The 17,445-nt window shown below is 40.1% G+C and overlaps 1 protein-coding gene and 1 long non-coding RNA gene across 6 annotated transcripts in view; both read right to left on the reverse strand.

The window, feature by feature from the left end:
• The window catches only part of ARHGEF10 (Rho guanine nucleotide exchange factor 10), a 276,596-nt gene that overhangs the window by 42,024 nt on the left and 217,127 nt on the right, over nt 1-17,445 (reverse strand). For all 5 annotated transcript variants that reach the window (XM_077290065.1, XM_077290064.1, XM_077290063.1 and 2 more), the window contains one exon: nt 17,199-17,373. In XM_077290065.1, the coding sequence (XP_077146180.1) occupies nt 17,199-17,373 (175 nt within the window). The remainder of the gene's footprint in view (nt 1-17,198; nt 17,374-17,445) is intronic.
• On the reverse strand, nt 2,575-2,951 carry LOC143807943 (uncharacterized). The gene is made up of 3 exons (XR_013221838.1): nt 2,910-2,951; nt 2,730-2,794; nt 2,575-2,646 (listed from the first exon to the last, which is right to left on the reverse strand). It is a non-coding gene; the product is annotated as an uncharacterized LOC143807943 (long non-coding RNA).

Raw genomic sequence — 17,445 nt, forward strand, 5'->3', positions numbered from 1 at the left:
TGGGAGGAGGGGGTGTCCCTGCACTGCGAGGCTGATAATTTTTTTGTGGTGGGCTTCAGGAAAATGGCCGCTGGAGGCGGTGCAATGTGCAGATTGACCACTCGGGACAATATCTCCAAAGATCTCAAAGTCTCAGGACCGCACTGGGGAGAGCTAAACCACTCTAAGTGCACATATCTCACTTTCTCCTGGTGCTAGGCATCATGGAAGAGTAGCTTAGGAAATCCACTGGAGACGAATTCAGCTGAAGTCGGCTCATTTGACTGAGAGTAGGGTCTTATTTGGCATTCATGCTGCCTAGGCACTTTAAGTGGTCACGCCCCCTATTGATCAGTCAGACTAAGGGTATGTGCACACAGCATTTTCTTACATGCAGATCTGCATGAAAAAGTGCTAAATACATGCTAAAAAAAAATGAACTCATACACTGCATTGTAAAGACGGCTCGTTGTTCACATGTTCAGTCTTTTGAAGTTTTTTTTAACCACTTCAGGTTTCCAAAGAAATGAAGCAGCTAAAAGAAGTGACTAGTCCATTTAAAAAAAATAAGCTGATGTAGTATTAAGGATTTCACAAAATACTGAGAAGCAAAGGATATACCAAACCCGATAAAAAAATATATGAAAAAAGGGGGGGAATGGGCAACAGGAGAAATCAGTTCACCATTTGCAGTCTCTTTCCAAGAATGAGTTCCATGCACGGAGCAGCTTGGGCCTGCAAGTTCCAAAGAATGAAGAAAAGAACATACTCCAGCGTAGAAAAATATAAAACTTCGTCTTTAAGGGAAAAAATTCATTAAAAAAGCACAATGCGGACAACATATAGATCCCAGAGAGCTACCAACGGATGCATTTCGACACACCGGTCTTAATCATGGTTAGTATAAGGTGTCATACTGGAGGCTTAAAAACCGTTCGTGAAGCAAACAGGTGGGAAAAGTCAGAGCTAATTATTAATTAAATCACCTTGTACTAACCATGTTTAAAACCTGAGAAAAACACCTCTTCATGGCACAAGCCTTTCAGTCAGGCTCGTATTTGCCACTAGGCACAAGAGGTCCAGTGCCTACGACGATGGGTTGTAGGGGTCGTGCCTGGGTCAAAATGTAAAAACATACATTTTTTTAAATAACCCTTTTCCAGGCTCTTTAAGAAAACTGGTGTTTTTCTGGAGGAGGGCAGGAGTGTGCCACATTCATTTCTGTATGGAGTACATGGTGGTGGTGAGGGGAAACCTGGAAAGCATGGGGAAGGGGGGGAACTTTGGAGAACATGTGGGGACCTCTGGAGGACGTGGGCGGGGGGGCTCTGTGTGGAGAACATTGCGGAGCCCTCTGTATGGAGAATGAAGAAGGCAGTGTGGTGGTTTTCGTTTGAGGGGGTGCTGTGACTGTCATATGGTGGTGGGAATATTTTATAGAAAAGAATAGTATGGAAACCATGTACCATAAGTGAGACTGAGAGGGGGTCATTTTTTGCTTAAGGAGCACAATGTGGGGTAATTATATATTTACAGGCACAGCATAAGGCTTATTTAGGGCACAGCGTGGGTGGTTATTCTTATTCAAGAACATTATAATGACACTTGTTTTTAAGAGCACAGTTTTCGGATGTGCTACAGAAAACCAGAGAAGATGGTAGTCAGCATAGACGAGATGTTCCTGTGAGAAGTCATCATTGAGTCAGGTACCTAGATCTAAGGTGCATGTACATTGGTCAGTTGCAGCCTTTAACCCCTTCACCCCCAAGGGTGGTTTGCACGTTATGGACCGGGCCAATTTTTACAATTCTGACCACTGTCCCTTTATGAGGTTATAACTCTGGAATGCTTCAACGGATCCTGGTGATTCTGACATTGTTTTCTCGTGACATATTGTACTTCATGATAGTGGTAAAATTTCTTTGATATTACCTGCGTTTATTTGTGAAAAAAATGGAAATTTGGCGAAAATTTTGAAAATTTCGCAATTTTCCAAATTTGAATTGTTATGCAATTAAATCACAGTGATATGTCACACAAAATACTTAATAAGTAACATTTCCCACATGTCTACTTTACATCAGCACCATTTTGGAACCAACATTTTTTTTTGTTAGGGAGTTATAAGGGTTAAAAGTTGACCAGCAATTTCTCATTTTTACAACACCATTTTTTTTTTAGGGACCACATCTCATTTGAAGTCATTTTGAGGGGTCTATATGATAGAAAAAGTGTGACACCATTCTAAAAACTGCACCCCTCAAGGTGCTCAAAACCACATTCAAAAAGTTTATTAACCCTTCAGGTGTTTCACAGGAATTTTTGGAATGTTTAAATAAAAATGAACATTTAGTAAAAAGATAGTTTGTACCACTGCGCTACCCAGAAAGAGAGCAAAAGGACTATGACTTACTTGATAAGGAATCAGTTATTGAGTATACAAGCCACTTGTTCCTTTGAAAGAGGGGTAGAACCTAGTGGTAGTACATTACAAGAAGGGGATATCATAAAGACAATGATGTGGATGTAAAAATAATAGTGCAAATAAACGGTAGGGGATATTACATGTGGACACTTACTTATTAAGTGAAGCTGTTATATGTTATGCTGTGGGGTATTCCTATGTAGATACTGATATTAATTCTTCCACAGGTTTTAGAAATGTTTCTGTGGAGAGATAGTATGTTGCGTATTATGGAACACAAATATACAACCTAAACCTGATGTTAGTATCGATTAGAACTACTCACTGCTTGTGTGCACTTTAGCGGCTGCACCCGTAGTGCTTGCTTGCCGTAGTGAGATGAAACTGGTACTAATAAAGAAAGGAATAGAGTGGTAATACAGGCGACCTAGCCTGATGTGAACAAGCTGTCCTCGAACTTGAGAGAACTAGCGCAATCAGAGGAATTAAACGTCCGTTCACTCACCAATTGCTTGCTGGGGTCAGCGCTTGTGTATGTGGTTTGTAGCGCTGATAGCGTCCGGCAGTTGGTGGTGCAGGGTGATGTCAGGGGTTTCCTGCAGAGGCGCGTCCTGGCGGGAGCGCGGGTGGGCGGGAGAGCACCAGCGCCTCACGTGCCCCGGCCGGAAGCAACGCTAAGGACGCGGTGGTGACTAGGGGGCGGAGCTGTTGTGACGTCACACAGAATAGGGACGGGAGCGTGGTGGAGACAAGCTGCCTACGCGTTTCGAGGGTTAACTTCCCTCTTCGTCAGGGCTATGTCTCCACTCTGAAGATCCGTCCTTAAGTAGCCGCCTAATTGCCAGATAAGCGCCCTTTGGAGCCCCTGATTGATGATTAGCACCCTGGTTAAGGCTAATTGCTTGTCTTTAATAATCACTGATTGTCAATTAGCCTGTTTTGAGCAAAAAATGCCGGATGGTGGGTTATTAACAAATGCTAACAGTCCATAGTTATGAAATAGTGAAAGGAACCCGGGGCTCTATATAATCACAAATAATAAAACGACAAATACTCCCACAAATGTCATTAGGTGTTTACATAAATACTAAAAAGACTTTTATTAATATATAAATTAAAAACTGCTATACTTGGAGTAGATATAGATTATATAAAAGTTAAAATTAATCTTTAATTTTTTAGAAATGCTAAAAACAAACTGAAAATATATAAAAATATATAAAAATGGATAAAAATAGTATATAGTGGAAAAATAGGGATAGCTAAATATTACTTTTAGCCGTACCTTATATTTATTAGGACCTAAAGGGATTAGCAAGATTTAAATATGGATAAAAGGTATACATGCATAATTAAAATGTATGATAGTAAAAATCTCCAACACCCAACCTACTTACATGACTCCGCTAAAATGTGTGGTGGGGGAAAGGGAGGGGGAGGGGGGGGGGGCAATGTATTTTTTAGAAGGCATATAGTTCTATTTCTTGGTTTAAGCCAGTTGGAGCCAAACTGTCTAAGGTGAATATCCATCTGGACTCCACCCGAGACATGGCTTTAATATAGTCTCCCCCTCGAGAATTGCGTGGGACCACTTGAATGCCCCAAAAGGATGTTCCATAAATAGCATGATTATGATGTTCAAAGAAATGTCGGGATAATGGATGTCCCATGAACCCCTTACTGATGTTATTGAAATGTTCACTAATCCTATCTATTAATCTTCTTTTTGTGCGGCCTACATAAATCTTTCCACACGGGCATTTTAATATATAGATAACCCCTGTGGTCTGGCAAGTAATATAGTCATGGATGGAATATTCCTTTACTTCGTTCGCATCCTTGAAACTCGTGCGGATCTCATTCTTCCTAGAGACTCGTCTACAGCATGTGCATTTTCCACATGGCATAAAACCCTGTAGTTTCCCTTTGGGATCTGTTAGACATGTCTGTTTTTTAAGATTTTTGATGGGAAGTACAGGTTTCGTAGTTGGTGCAAGTAAGAGCCCCAAGTTTTGTGCTTTGGTATACACAAACTTAGGTTTTGTGGGTAACAGGTCGCCAATGCACTTGTCCCCTTTCAAAATGGGCCAGTGTTTGTGGATAATATTTATGAAACGTCTATGGCCCGAATGAAATTGCGTTATTATTGGGACTTGCCCTATTTGTTCTTGTATAGTAGGGGGGGGAATAGAAGTGGTTGTGGTTTTGTGGATTAAGGAATCCCTTGGCATGGTTTCTACTTCTGTTTTCGTTTTGTTAAGAGTGGATATATCATAACCCTTTTCCTCAAATTGTGCTACCAAGTAGTCACTTTCCTTACGATAATCCTCGACTTCTGTACAGTTCCTTCTGATTCTCAGAAATTGACTTTTTGGGATATTGGAAAGCCATACTGGCAAGTGGCAACTGCTAACATGAATGTAGCTGTTTGAGTCCACTTGTTTATGGAAGCCCTTAGTGATTAGTTTGTTCTGTTCTGCACAAATAGTTAGGTCCAGAAAATTTACACTAGTGTGACTGATGGTAGGTGTGAACTCCAGGCCATAGTTATTGGAGTTGAGGCTGGAAATAAAAGTTTGTAAGTCTACTAGTGAACCATTCCAAATAAAGAAGATGTCATCTATAAACCGGTGCCAGATCTGAAGGCCTTTTCGGAGCTGACCGTTCCTATAGATGAACTCGAGTTCCCACTTTCCTACATACAGGTTTGCGAAACTAGGCGCGAACCGCGTACCCATAGCGGTCCCGTGAGTTTGCAGATAGTACTGTTTTTCATATAGGAAATAGTTATGTTTTAGGATGAACTCGATGCCCTCAATTATGAACTGGATTTGTGTGTTCTTGTAGATACCTAGATTGTTAAGAAAGAATTCTGCTGATTGACAACCCTTTAATGGATCAATCACAGTATAAAGGGACTTCATGTCCAGAGTACCCAGGATGAATCCGCTTCTCCATTCTATTGTTTCCAAAATCTGTAATGTGTGTGTGGTATCCTTTAAATATGCAGGTAACAGTGGCATACATTTTTGAAGATGGGTATCCACGTACCTGGATAGGTTGGCTGTTAGACAGTTTATACCCGATATGATGGGTCTTCCTGGTGGGTTTTCTATATTCTTGTGTATTTTGGGATATGATAAAAAATGGCTGTGGAAGGGGTTCTGTTGTTTATAAACTGGTATTCTTTTTTATTTAGGACACCTGAAATTTTCCCCTTTATAGCCAGCATATTTAATTCTTTCATAAATTTTGATGTAGGGTCAAAAGTCATTTTTTTGTATGTTACTGTGTCGCCCAACAGGTTTAGGGATTCATTGTGGTATTTCATATAGTCCAGTACGACAATACCACCTCCCTTATCCGCCGGGCGGATTATAATATTGTTGTTCTCCTGCAATTGGATGATAGCCTTTCTTTCACTAGGGTTTAAGTTATGTGGAGCATATTTGGAACTCTTTTGGTACCTTTTTTTTATATCTGTAGTTACCATGGTTTCGAAGGCCCGAAATGAGTTGGAGTACTCATTAAGGGGATTGAACATTGATGGACAGGCTAAATTGGTGTGGACATACTCCATGGGTAACTGGTTTAGAGTAGAAGTGGCAGTCTCCGGGTTATTATTGCTCTTTTTGAGAAAATATTTTTTGAGGGCTAGATTTCGTAGGAATTTTTTTATGCTTATATATAGGTTGAAGGGTTTGGCTTTAGCCGTCGGTGCGAACTTCAAACCTTTTTGTAAGAGTGCTTGTTCATTCTGTGACAATATATATGCACTGAGGTTGAAGATCTTTTGGGTACTAGTGGTTGTTATTTTACTTATTTTCTTTTGGGAGAGTGACCCTCCTCTCTTACCTCTTTTGGTCTTGCGCCTAGTGCCCGAAAAAAATCCTTATTTGTACTGGTGTTTGGTTCTTAGCATTTTTTTATTGTGATTATTCCTATTATTGGTGGTATTACTGTGAGTGCCATTCATGGATTTGGCGGTTGGATTCCCATAACTGTTACCTTGTGCTTTTTTGTTGTTGATTGGATTCATTTGTTTTGTAAAAAATGTCCGTACTTGTTTTTGCCTGATGGGTTCTATCCTGTGTGGGGGTTGACTGGTAATCGTAGGGGTAGAGACCTCCCAACTTTCATTATTGGCTGGTTCTTCGTCATGTACGGATAACTGAGCATATCTATTAGAAGTAGAAATGCTTATCGGTTCTAGGCTTAGTTGGTCCTGCCTTATTATGGTCTGTATGTTATTGTGGGAGTCATTAATAGTCTCTCCCTCTCTTATGGATGTAGTAGACTGAGTTCTACCATTGGTACGAACCGATACCGGGGTATATTGTGTGGAATTAGAATATGTGGAAAAGATAATGGAGGTATCCATAGAGTTATGTGCTGGGGTCAAATTATATTCGTCGAGGGTGACATAGTTCCCTGAATTGGAAGCGGGTGTTCTGGGTTCATTAGGTATTACTGTTTTAGGGGTATTGTCTATAGGGATGTTGTCCCTTGCAAACTTCCTCAATTTTTTAGAAATTATTTCTTTTTCTCTCTCCTTCAGTCTACACATGATGTTGGCAGTAAGATCCTGGATACCATCCAGGTGATTGAAATTATTCAATTGCTCAAATAGAGTGCTTATTGAGTCGCTAGTTTTACTGAGGTTCGACTTACGTTTGTTAATAATAAATTGAAGAACCTGATTGGAAAAGTGCAAAAATAGGTTGTCCCATTCCTGCTGGATATCGGGGTCACCGAAATCCCCAGCTAGTGTTTTGTAGATAACCAAACCTCTGGGGACTATGCCTCTTTGTGCATACTTCTCTAGTGAGGCAATTTCCCATAGATCTCGCATCTCATTAATTAGTTGTTTTTCTAATGTTTTTAGTAGACTTCTGGCTTGGTCTAGCTCATTAGTTGTGTCTCTATGGTGTATAAATTGTTTTTGGATAAATGTACGTCTAAATTCCCTATCCTTTCTTAAGGCATCTATGGCCATGGTGAGGCTGCCAAAGTGTACTACCACAGATACAAGAAAAAGGGGATAAATATAGATTTGTACACTGGCGCCTATTCACCTGAAAGGGTAGAGTAAGGTGCTGTGGGAGCTGCGAGTGGTTACAACAGGTTCTGTGCCAATCCTGTTAAAAAAGAATAACCAAGAAGTAAAAAGATAGTTTGTACCACTGCGCTACCCAGAAAGAGAGCAAAAGGACTATGACTTACTTGATAAGGAATCAGTTATTGAGTATACAAGCCACTTGTTCCTTTGAAAGAGGGGTAGAACCTAGTGGTAGTACATTACAAGAAGGGGATATCATAAAGACAATGATGTGGATGTAAAAATAATAGTGCAAATAAACGGTAGGGGATATTACATGTGGACACTTACTTATTAAGTGAAGCTGTTATATGTTATGCTGTGGGGTATTCCTATGTAGATACTGATATTAATTCTTCCACAGGTTTTAGAAATGTTTCTGTGGAGAGATAGTATGTTGCGTATTATGGAACACAAATATACAACCTAAACCTGATGTTAGTATCGATTAGAACTACTCACTGCTTGTGTGCACTTTAGCGGCTGCACCCGTAGTGAGATGAAACTGGTACTAATGAAGAAAGGAATAGAGTGGTAATACAGGCGACCTAGCCTGATGTGAACAAGCTGTCCTCGAACTTGAGAGAACTAGCGCAATCAGAGGAATTAAACGTCCGTTCACTCACCAATTGCTTGCTGGGGTCAGCGCTTGTGTATGTGGTTTGTAGCGCTGATAGCGTCCGGCAGTTGGTGGTTAAAGTTAATGAACATTTAACTTTTTTTCACACAAAATTTACTTCAGCTCCAATTTGTTTTATTTTACCAAGGGTAACAGGAGAAAATGGACCCCAAAAGATGTTATACAATTTGTCCTGAGTACGCCGATACCCCATATGTAGGGGTAAACCACTGTTTGGGCGCATGACAGAGCTCGAAAGCGAAGGAGCGCCATTTGACTTTTCAATGCAAAATTGACTGGAATTGAGATGGGACGCCATGTTGCGTTTGGAGAGCCACTGATGTGCCTAAACATTGAAACCCCCCACAAGTGACACGATTTTGGAAAGTAGACCCCCTAAGGAACTTATCTAGATGTGTTGTGAGCACTTTGACCCACCAAGTGCTTCACAGAAGTTTATAATGCAGAACCGTAAAAATTAAAAATCATATTTTTTCACAAAAATGATCTTTTCGCCCCCAATTTTTTATTTTCCCAAGGGTAAGAGAAGAAATTGGACCCCAAAAGTTGTTGTACAATTTGTCCTGAGTACGCTGATACCCCATATGTGGGGGTAAACCACTGTTTGGGCGCATGGGAGAGCTCGGAAGGGAAGGAGCGCCGTTTGACTTTTCACTGCAAAATTGACAGGAATTGACATGGGACGCCATGTTGCGTTTGGAGAGCCCCTGATGTGCCTAAACATTGAAACCCCCCACAAGTGACACCATTTTGGAAAGTAGACCCCCTAAGGAACTTATCTAGATGTGTGGTGAGCACTTTGACCCACCAAGTGCTTCACAGAAGTTTATAATGCAGAACCGTAAAAATAAAAAATCATATTTTTTCACAAAAATGATTTTTCGCCCCCAATTTTTTATTTTCCAAAGGGTAAGAGAAGAAATTGGACCCCAAAAGTTGTTGTCCAATTTGTCCTGAGTACGCTGATACCCCATATGTGGGGGGGAACCACCGTTTGGGCGCATGGGAGGGCTCGGAAGGGATGGAGCGCCATTTGGAATGCAGACTTAGATGGAATGGTCTGCAGGCGTCACATTGCATTTGCAGAGCCCCTAATGTACCTAAACAGTAGAAACCCCCCACAAGTGACCCAATATTGGAAACTAGACCCCCCAAGGAACTTATCTAGTTGTGTTGTGAGAACTTTGAATCCCCAAGTGTTTCACTACAGTTTATAACGCAGAGCCGTGAAGATAAAAAAAATAAAAAATTTCCCCAAAAAATTTTTTAGCCCCCAGTTTTGTATTTTCCCAATGGTATCAGGAGAAATTGGACCCCAAAAGTTGTTGTCCAATTTGTTTTGAGTACGCTGATACCCCATATGTGGGGGGGAACCACCGTTTGGGCGCATGGGAGGGCTCGGAAGGGAAGGAGCGCCATTTGGAATGCAGACTTAGATGGAATGGTCTGCAGGTGTCACATTGCGTTTGCAGAGCCCCTAATGTACCTAAACAGTAGAAACCCCCCACAAGTGACACCATTTTGGAAAGTAGACCCCCTAAGGAACTCATCTAGATGTGTTGTGAGAGCTTTGAACCCCCAAGTGTTTCACTACAGTTTATAACGCAGAGCCATGCAAATAAAAAAAAAATTTTTTTTCCACAAAAATTATTTTTTAGCCCCTAGTTTTGTATTTTCTCAAGGGTAACAGGAGAAATTGGACCCCAAAAGTTGTTCTCCAATGTGTTCCGAGTACGCTGATACCCCATATGTTGGGGTAAACCCCTGTTTGGGCGCACGGGAGAGCTTGGAAAGGAAGAAGCACTGATTTACTTTTTCAACGCAGAATTGGCTGGAATTGAAATCGGACGCCATGTCACGTTTGGAGAGCCCCTGATGTGCCTAAACAGTGGAAACCACCCAATTATAACTGAAACCCTAATCCAAACACACCCCTAACCCTAATCCCAACGGTAACCCTAACCACATCTCTAACCCAGACACACCCCTAACACTGATCCCAACCCTATTCCCAACCGTAAATGTAATCCAAACCCTAACCCTAACTTTAGCCCCAACCCTAGCCCTAACCCTAATGGGAAAATGGAAATAAATACATTTTTTAAATTTTTTTAATTTTTCCCTAACTAAGGGGGTGATGAAGGGGGGTTTGATTTACTTTTATAGCGGGTTATTTAGCGGATTTTTATGATTGGCAGCCGTCACACACTGAAAGACGCTTTTTATTGCAAAAAATATTTTTTGCGTTACCACATTTTGAGAGCTATAATTTTTACATATTTGAGTCCACAGAGTCATGCGAGGTCTTGTTTTTTGTGGGACGAGTTGACGTTTTTATTGGTAACATGTTCGGGCACGGGAGATTTTTTTGATCGCTTTTTATTCCGATTTTTGTGAGGCAGAATGACCAAAAACCAGCTATTCATGAATTTCTTTTGGGGGAGGCGTTTATACCGTTCCGCGTTTGGTAAAATTGATAAAGCAGTTTTTTTCTTCGGGTCAGTACGATTACAGCGATACCTCATTTATATAATTTTTTTTATGTTTTGGCGCTTTTCTACGATAAAAGCTAATTTATAGAAAAAATAATTATTTTGGCATCGCTTTATTCTGAGGACTATAACTTTATTTTTTCGCTGATGATGGTGTATGGCGGCTCGTTTTTTGCGGGACAAGATGACGTTTTCAGCGGTACCATGGTTATTTATATCCGTCTTTTTGATCGCGTGTTATTCCACTTTTTGTTTGGCGGTATGAGAATAAAGCGTTGTTTTTTGCCTCTTTTTTTTTTTTTTTTTTTTTTTTTTACGGTGTTCACTGAAGAGGTTAACTAGTGATATAGTTTTATAGGTGGGGTCGTTACGGACGCGACAATACTAAATATGTGTACTTTTATTGTTTGATTTTTTTTTTATTTAGATAAAGAAATGTATTTATGGGAATAATTTTTTTATTTTATTTATTTATTTAGGAATTTTTTTTTTATTTTTATTTTTTTACACATGTGGACATTTTTTTTTAAACTTTTTTACTTTGTCCCAGGGGGGGACATTACAGATCGGTGATTTGACAGTGTGCACAGCACTCTGTCAAATCGGCGATCTCACTTAGAGTGCAGCAAGCTTACCAGCGCCTGCACTGAGCAGGCACTCTGTAAGCCACCTCCCTCCCTGCAGGACCCGGATGCCGCGGCCATCTTGGATCCGGGACCTGCGGCGAGGAGGGAGGTAGGAGACCCCCGGAGCAACGCGATCACATCGCGTTGCTCCGGGGGTCTCAGGGAAGCCCGCAGGGAGCCCCCTCCCTGCGCGATGCTTCCCTATACCGCCGGTACACCGCGATCATTTTTGATCGCGGTGTGCCGGGGGTTAATGTGCCGGGGGCGGTCCGTGACCGCTCCTGGCACATAGTGCCGGATGTCAGCTGCGATAGTCAGACGTACTATTCCGTCCTTGGGAAGTAGGGCCCACCCCACATGGACGGAATAGTACGTCTAATGACAGAAAGGGGTTAAACGACCTCTGAGGTGCTATATGAAGCCGATCAGCAGTCACTTAATAATCTGTTTAGACAGGATATGGCCTCACTTTCATGGGTACAGAACAATCGTTCACATGATCATCCTTTGCACATAGAAAAGCATTGTTCACAGCAGCACGTGTCCATAGGAGACTCTAAAGCTGAGAACGATGAACTATAAAAGAAGTCTTTCACCCCCAAAATGCCAATTATTCTGCATACACATTTATATAGGGAATTTAGCCCAGGCAAATAACTTAATATTTTACTTTTTATATGCAAATGAGGGCACTTCTGTGCACCCTTGGAGCAACCTAAGCCTTGGTGCACTGTTACACCCTCCTATTTGCATTTTAAAGCCATTCCCTTTGTATAAATGACAGCGGTCCTTTGAAAAATATTTAGAGTCCTCAGTGGTTGATACCTTTTAATGGCTAACTGAAAAGATGGTAACAAATTGCAAGCTTTCGAAACTACTCAGGTCTCTTCATCAGGCATAGACTAATTGAAATTCTGAGAATCACATATTTATGCACAACACAGCACAGAAAAATGCCTTAGATAAGACAGGTGATGTGAAGCAGAATTACCATTATGTGAGTGATTGACAGTTATGTCCATAAATATTGGACCAGTTCTTAGATAAGGAATGTTTTATTGTCTGATTGTTTGATTGGGGTCTGGTTCTGTTGTGATGACCCCACATGGCCTGAGGGGCAAATTTCTTAGTTCCTTAGTTGATGTAAAAAGACATAAATCCATGCGACACATTCATTCCTGCACTAAGAGTGTCAAAGGTCATCATCAGTTTATATTCCCAGATTCTTCTGTCTCTGAGATTTGAAGTTACCTTTTAATACAATTTCATGTCCATAATGTTATGATCGGGGAGACAAAAATGTATTCCCACAGGTAGATCCATTCTTTTTTCTCTTATCGTATGGTGGTGGGAGTTTATTCCTGTTCTCAGTTTCTGCCCTGTCTCCCCCACATACAGACCCCCAGTTAGACATTTAGTACAAATAATTAAGTACACCACATTAGAAGTGATGCAGCTGAAAGTACCTGGTATCTTGTAGTCCTGATGTGAATCCTGTAGTCCTGATGTGAATTGGGGATCTTTATCTTGTCCGTGGTCATTATAAATGAATAGGTTTTACATTTTTTCTGGTGGCAAGGAAAGGTACCTGCAGCTGTTGGTTAGGACAGGGAGCTTTTGACAATGATGCTTCTTAGATTTGAGGGCTGCCTGAAACAGTAGTGGGGGGTCTGGAAAAATGCATTGTAATCGGGCATCTTTTTGTAGTAAAGGTTGTAATTTCTGTTCAGCACCCCTTAGCATTTCCAGATTTGGATTGTAGGTGACTACTAGAGGTACCCGGTTATTTTCTTCTTTAGCTTTGTAATGTAGCAGGTGATTCCTTAATATTCTGGTGGCTCTTGTGATCTGGTTTTGAATTGTTCTTGGATGGTAGCCCTGATTCAAAAAGGTCTTTCTGAGGATACCAAGGTTTTCATCTCTATCCATGGGGTTGGAACATATATACGATTTTATCTAATGGCTTGGCTGTAGACAATAGAGTTTTTTATGTGTTTTGGATGGAAACTGTCCCATTTAAGGCATATTGGACAGTCTGCTTCTGATACAGTGATGTTTCTATTTCATTGTTCTGCAGCTTAATGATGGTGTCCAAAAAGTTAATTTCAGTGCAGGAGTAGTTGAGTGTTAAGTTGATGGCTTAGATTCCGTCCAGATGATTAAAATATCATCAATGTAGTGGTAAGCAGGCCAGAGGCTTAATGGGACAGGAGGACAAAAAGTCGCTTTCAAGCTTTGCCATGAAAAGATTTGCATACTGTGGGGTCATTTTACTTCCCATTGCTGTGCCAGTCTCCTGTAGATATATTTTGTTATGAAATTCAAAGTAATTGCGGGTGAGGATGAATTCTATAAGTTTCACCACAGAATAAGCATCAGTCCCTGTGTTTTCCAGGAAGAATTTGCAGGCATTTAATCAATCCTGGTGTGTGATATTGGAGTACAAAAAGATTCCACATCCATGGTGGCCAGGATGGTTCCTTCTGGTAGAGGACCTATTACTGATAGTTTATTCAAAAGGTCAGTTGTGTCCTGAATCAAGCTCGGTGTATCCTTTATCAGGGGTTTAAGAATACCCTGTACCCATCCAGATACCTGCTCAGTAAGGGTGCCCACACATGAAATAATTGGTCTTCCAGGATTTCCAGATTTGTGGATTTTGGGAAGCATGTAGAATGTCCCTGTTCTTGGACTTTCTGGTATCAGGTCATCGGCTCTTATGGATTCGTTGGCCAGACAAGATACTAACTTGTTTAGTTCCTTGTAATAGTCCTGTGTAGGATCCGACTCCAATTTTTTGTAGTAGCGTGTGTCCATAAGTTGTCTGTTTCCTTCCTTCATATAGTCTGATGTGTTCATCATGACTATTGCACCTCCCTTGTCAGCAGGTTTAATAATGATTTCTTTGTTGGTTTTTAGAGACTGTATGGCCTTTCTCTCCTGGGCACTGATGTTGGATGCTTGTCTCCTGTTAGTGTCTATGATGGTGGATTTTATCAAATGTCTGAAGGAGTCTATATATTTATCCAAATGAGGGTTGCATCCAGGTGGAGGTCCTTTGGTAAGAGTAAGTGCTGTCTAAAACAACTTAGCTTATAAAATAAAGTAATTTTAGTGATATGTTCTCTTTAATCATGGAATATTAGGAGGATTTATGGACACGACTTGAATGACTGTGGATGCGGTAAAGTGCATTTAATTATTTTCTTGTGATATGAAAAGAGTTTGAACTTTTATATTGAACTTTGCCTTCCACTGGTCCCTATAATACTGGTCCATGAAGCGCACAGCTAACTTTCTGCTCTGGGTATCAATTTGGATCCAATTGTCCCATCCAATTAAGATGATCTAAGCTATCCACAGGGGAAAAAACTCCTCCCGATTGTGTGAAGTAGGCAAATGATACTGGGCAACATCTCTTACAAGAGCAGTTCTAATAGAGTTATCCCTCATGATTAATTCTTACATTGGACACATGCACATAATCTATAATATATGGCATCATGGAGACATGTGCAGTGCTATCTAAAATAGTCCATGCAGTGAATACTATGCTTTTTATTTTGGTCTGTACTCATTTTTTTAGTTTCTTTGTAGTTACGTAGAGTCGTCAGTCATTCTAATCTGGCCTTGTTTTTGGGTTTCTAAATGCTGAAAATGCATCTCGTAGAGGTCATGACGTTCTGACACTGGAACCCATGAGTCAATCACAGGCAGCTGCAGGGATCCACTACAGCCAGTGAATGGCAGGGACACGTCACATCTCCCTGGGTCAGAAAACTGGATGGTATCAGATGAGCATGGCAGGGGATCACAGAAGTGACTATTTCCATTATTTTAACCTCCAAAAATGTTGTAGCAGACATCCCAATTACACACATGGGAAAATTAAAGTGTAGAAAAGATTTTTAATACAAAAATATTGGAAAATTCCCATAAAATAAGCTCACAGATTCCAAAAACATCCATCCTACAATGCAAAGGCGTCATTACTGATGGAACATATGTATTTGTGAATCGGATTCCTTACACATTTTTTACATCATATCTAACCGCTTTTACACTTTGCATATATGTATACACATGTATATATTGCACTGGGGTAGCATGTATTTTTCTTTGTCCTAGTTTATAACCTGTAAATATTATTCTTTGTCTTCAAAGACAGGTCATTAGAACATTTTGTGACAAATGTGGCATTTGGCGATAACCCTTCACCCACTCATCAGCATGCACCATTGCTTATCATGTCGTTCTATGGGTGGAAAACATATTACAGTGATATTTCCGACTTCCTCCAAATTTCCACTGAGACCTTGTAATGTTCCTGCTGTTCGGACTTTAGCAACAAGTTTTATTCCATTGAAAAAAATTATTGAAATATTTTCAAAAGAGATAAGAAAACAGCACATTTTACCTAGACTACAAAAACATTACTTGTCAAGCCTACATACACACGGTTTAGTTGTTGAAAGGCAGTTTTCTAAAAGAGAGGGGAACATTGTACTGTAACGGAAGATTTATGGAAATATGTCCTCATTTCCCTTTAAATGGCAATAATAAAAGAGCATTTATTTGCAGTGGGTTGCTCAGTAATCGTCCTTCTGACGCACAACAGTCTTAATCCATACATATGTAGCACAAAGATACTGTGCTGTGTTCTCAGTGTTCCCTAGAACTGAAGGTGAACCTAATATGTAATTTTAACACTTTAAAGGGGTTGTCCAATATTGGAAAATATCCCAAAATATTACATAAATAGAAATATATATATATATATATATATATATATATATATATATATATATATATATATATATATATATATATATATATATATATATATATATATATATATATATATATATATGTACCTCTAGGATTGGCGCCCCTTCTCTAATCTCAGCTGTGTCCTCCATCGGTCTGCCGAAACAGATAATCTAAGGGTTCGTTCACACTTGTGTATAAATAATTTGTCTCATTCTCATCCAGGAGAGTGGTAAGATTTTCTCTCACTTTCCGTATACAATCCGTTTTGTCACTCAACAGCTATTAGTCAGTTACAGGACAGTTTCCTACGTTACAGAATTATACTGTATCTGTAAAAATTGGATGCTTTACTGATGGTTGACGGCATGCAATTTTTTTTCTCACACATCAGATTTGAGTGAAATTGCAGCATGTTGCTTATTTTTCATGCGGAATAAAGCTGAGTAAATATGCATATCTGCACTACCTCATTAAATAACATTGGTCCCAGCACAATCTGACTTTTTTTTCTTATTGCACTCGTCCACGTTATACGTTAGTGTGAGCGAGATCTTATGAGAATGCTGCAGCCAATCAGTGGCCACTGATTAGATGCAATGTTCCCATTTTAATACGACATTGTTTATGTCAGGAGGCTAATAGGAACACAAGGCCGGGAATGAAGGAGTGAGGCCATCTGGGAGGCAAGCATAGATTTTTCTTTTTTATTCATGTAGCACCCACAGGCCATTAATAAAGGGTTTCCAATAATGTGCAACAACAAGAAGATATCACGCTACATACACACAAAAAAACAAACAATCAAGGGCTATGATCGTGGTTGTCATGCTGGAGAAATCAGTCCGCATTATTAGAGAATTTAAACTCAGAATTGCTTTGCTGAATGACTTCTAGATCTTGCAAGTCTGGGGATAGCAGGCAAGAAAATTATGGCTGAGAAAAATAAATTATCAACATCCGTTTGCCATTTTTTTTTGCACAATCACTCGAACTGTAGTTGTGTCCGAGATGTTGATATTGCTCTAATAACGTAATGCATGCCTATTACGCAAAAGTAGACGATGAAACAGGCACCAGTTTTGCCATAAAGAACACCCACAGAATATTTGTTTGATTTAATACAAATTGTCTAGTATATCGTAGAGTAGAATGCAATAAATCAACCTACCTGACAACATGTTGTGTACTGGAGTTGCTATATTAATATCTTGAAGATGCTGAAAGGTCTCAGTATGGAACAAACGTAAAGTTGAGCCAGACGTAAAGGCAATCCAGATGCCAACTCCTGCAACTGCCATATGTGAAATCACCATGCCCTCTTCTTGGTGAGCCTCAAACTGGTGCTGAAAATTTGGCCACAACAGGAAGGACAATTTAATATTTCATGACCGTAGAGCAATAAAAAAAGAAAAGCT

This window comes from Ranitomeya variabilis, chromosome 2, assembly GCF_051348905.1.
Source record: "Ranitomeya variabilis isolate aRanVar5 chromosome 2, aRanVar5.hap1, whole genome shotgun sequence".
Classification (NCBI taxonomy): domain Eukaryota; kingdom Metazoa; phylum Chordata; class Amphibia; order Anura; family Dendrobatidae; genus Ranitomeya; species Ranitomeya variabilis.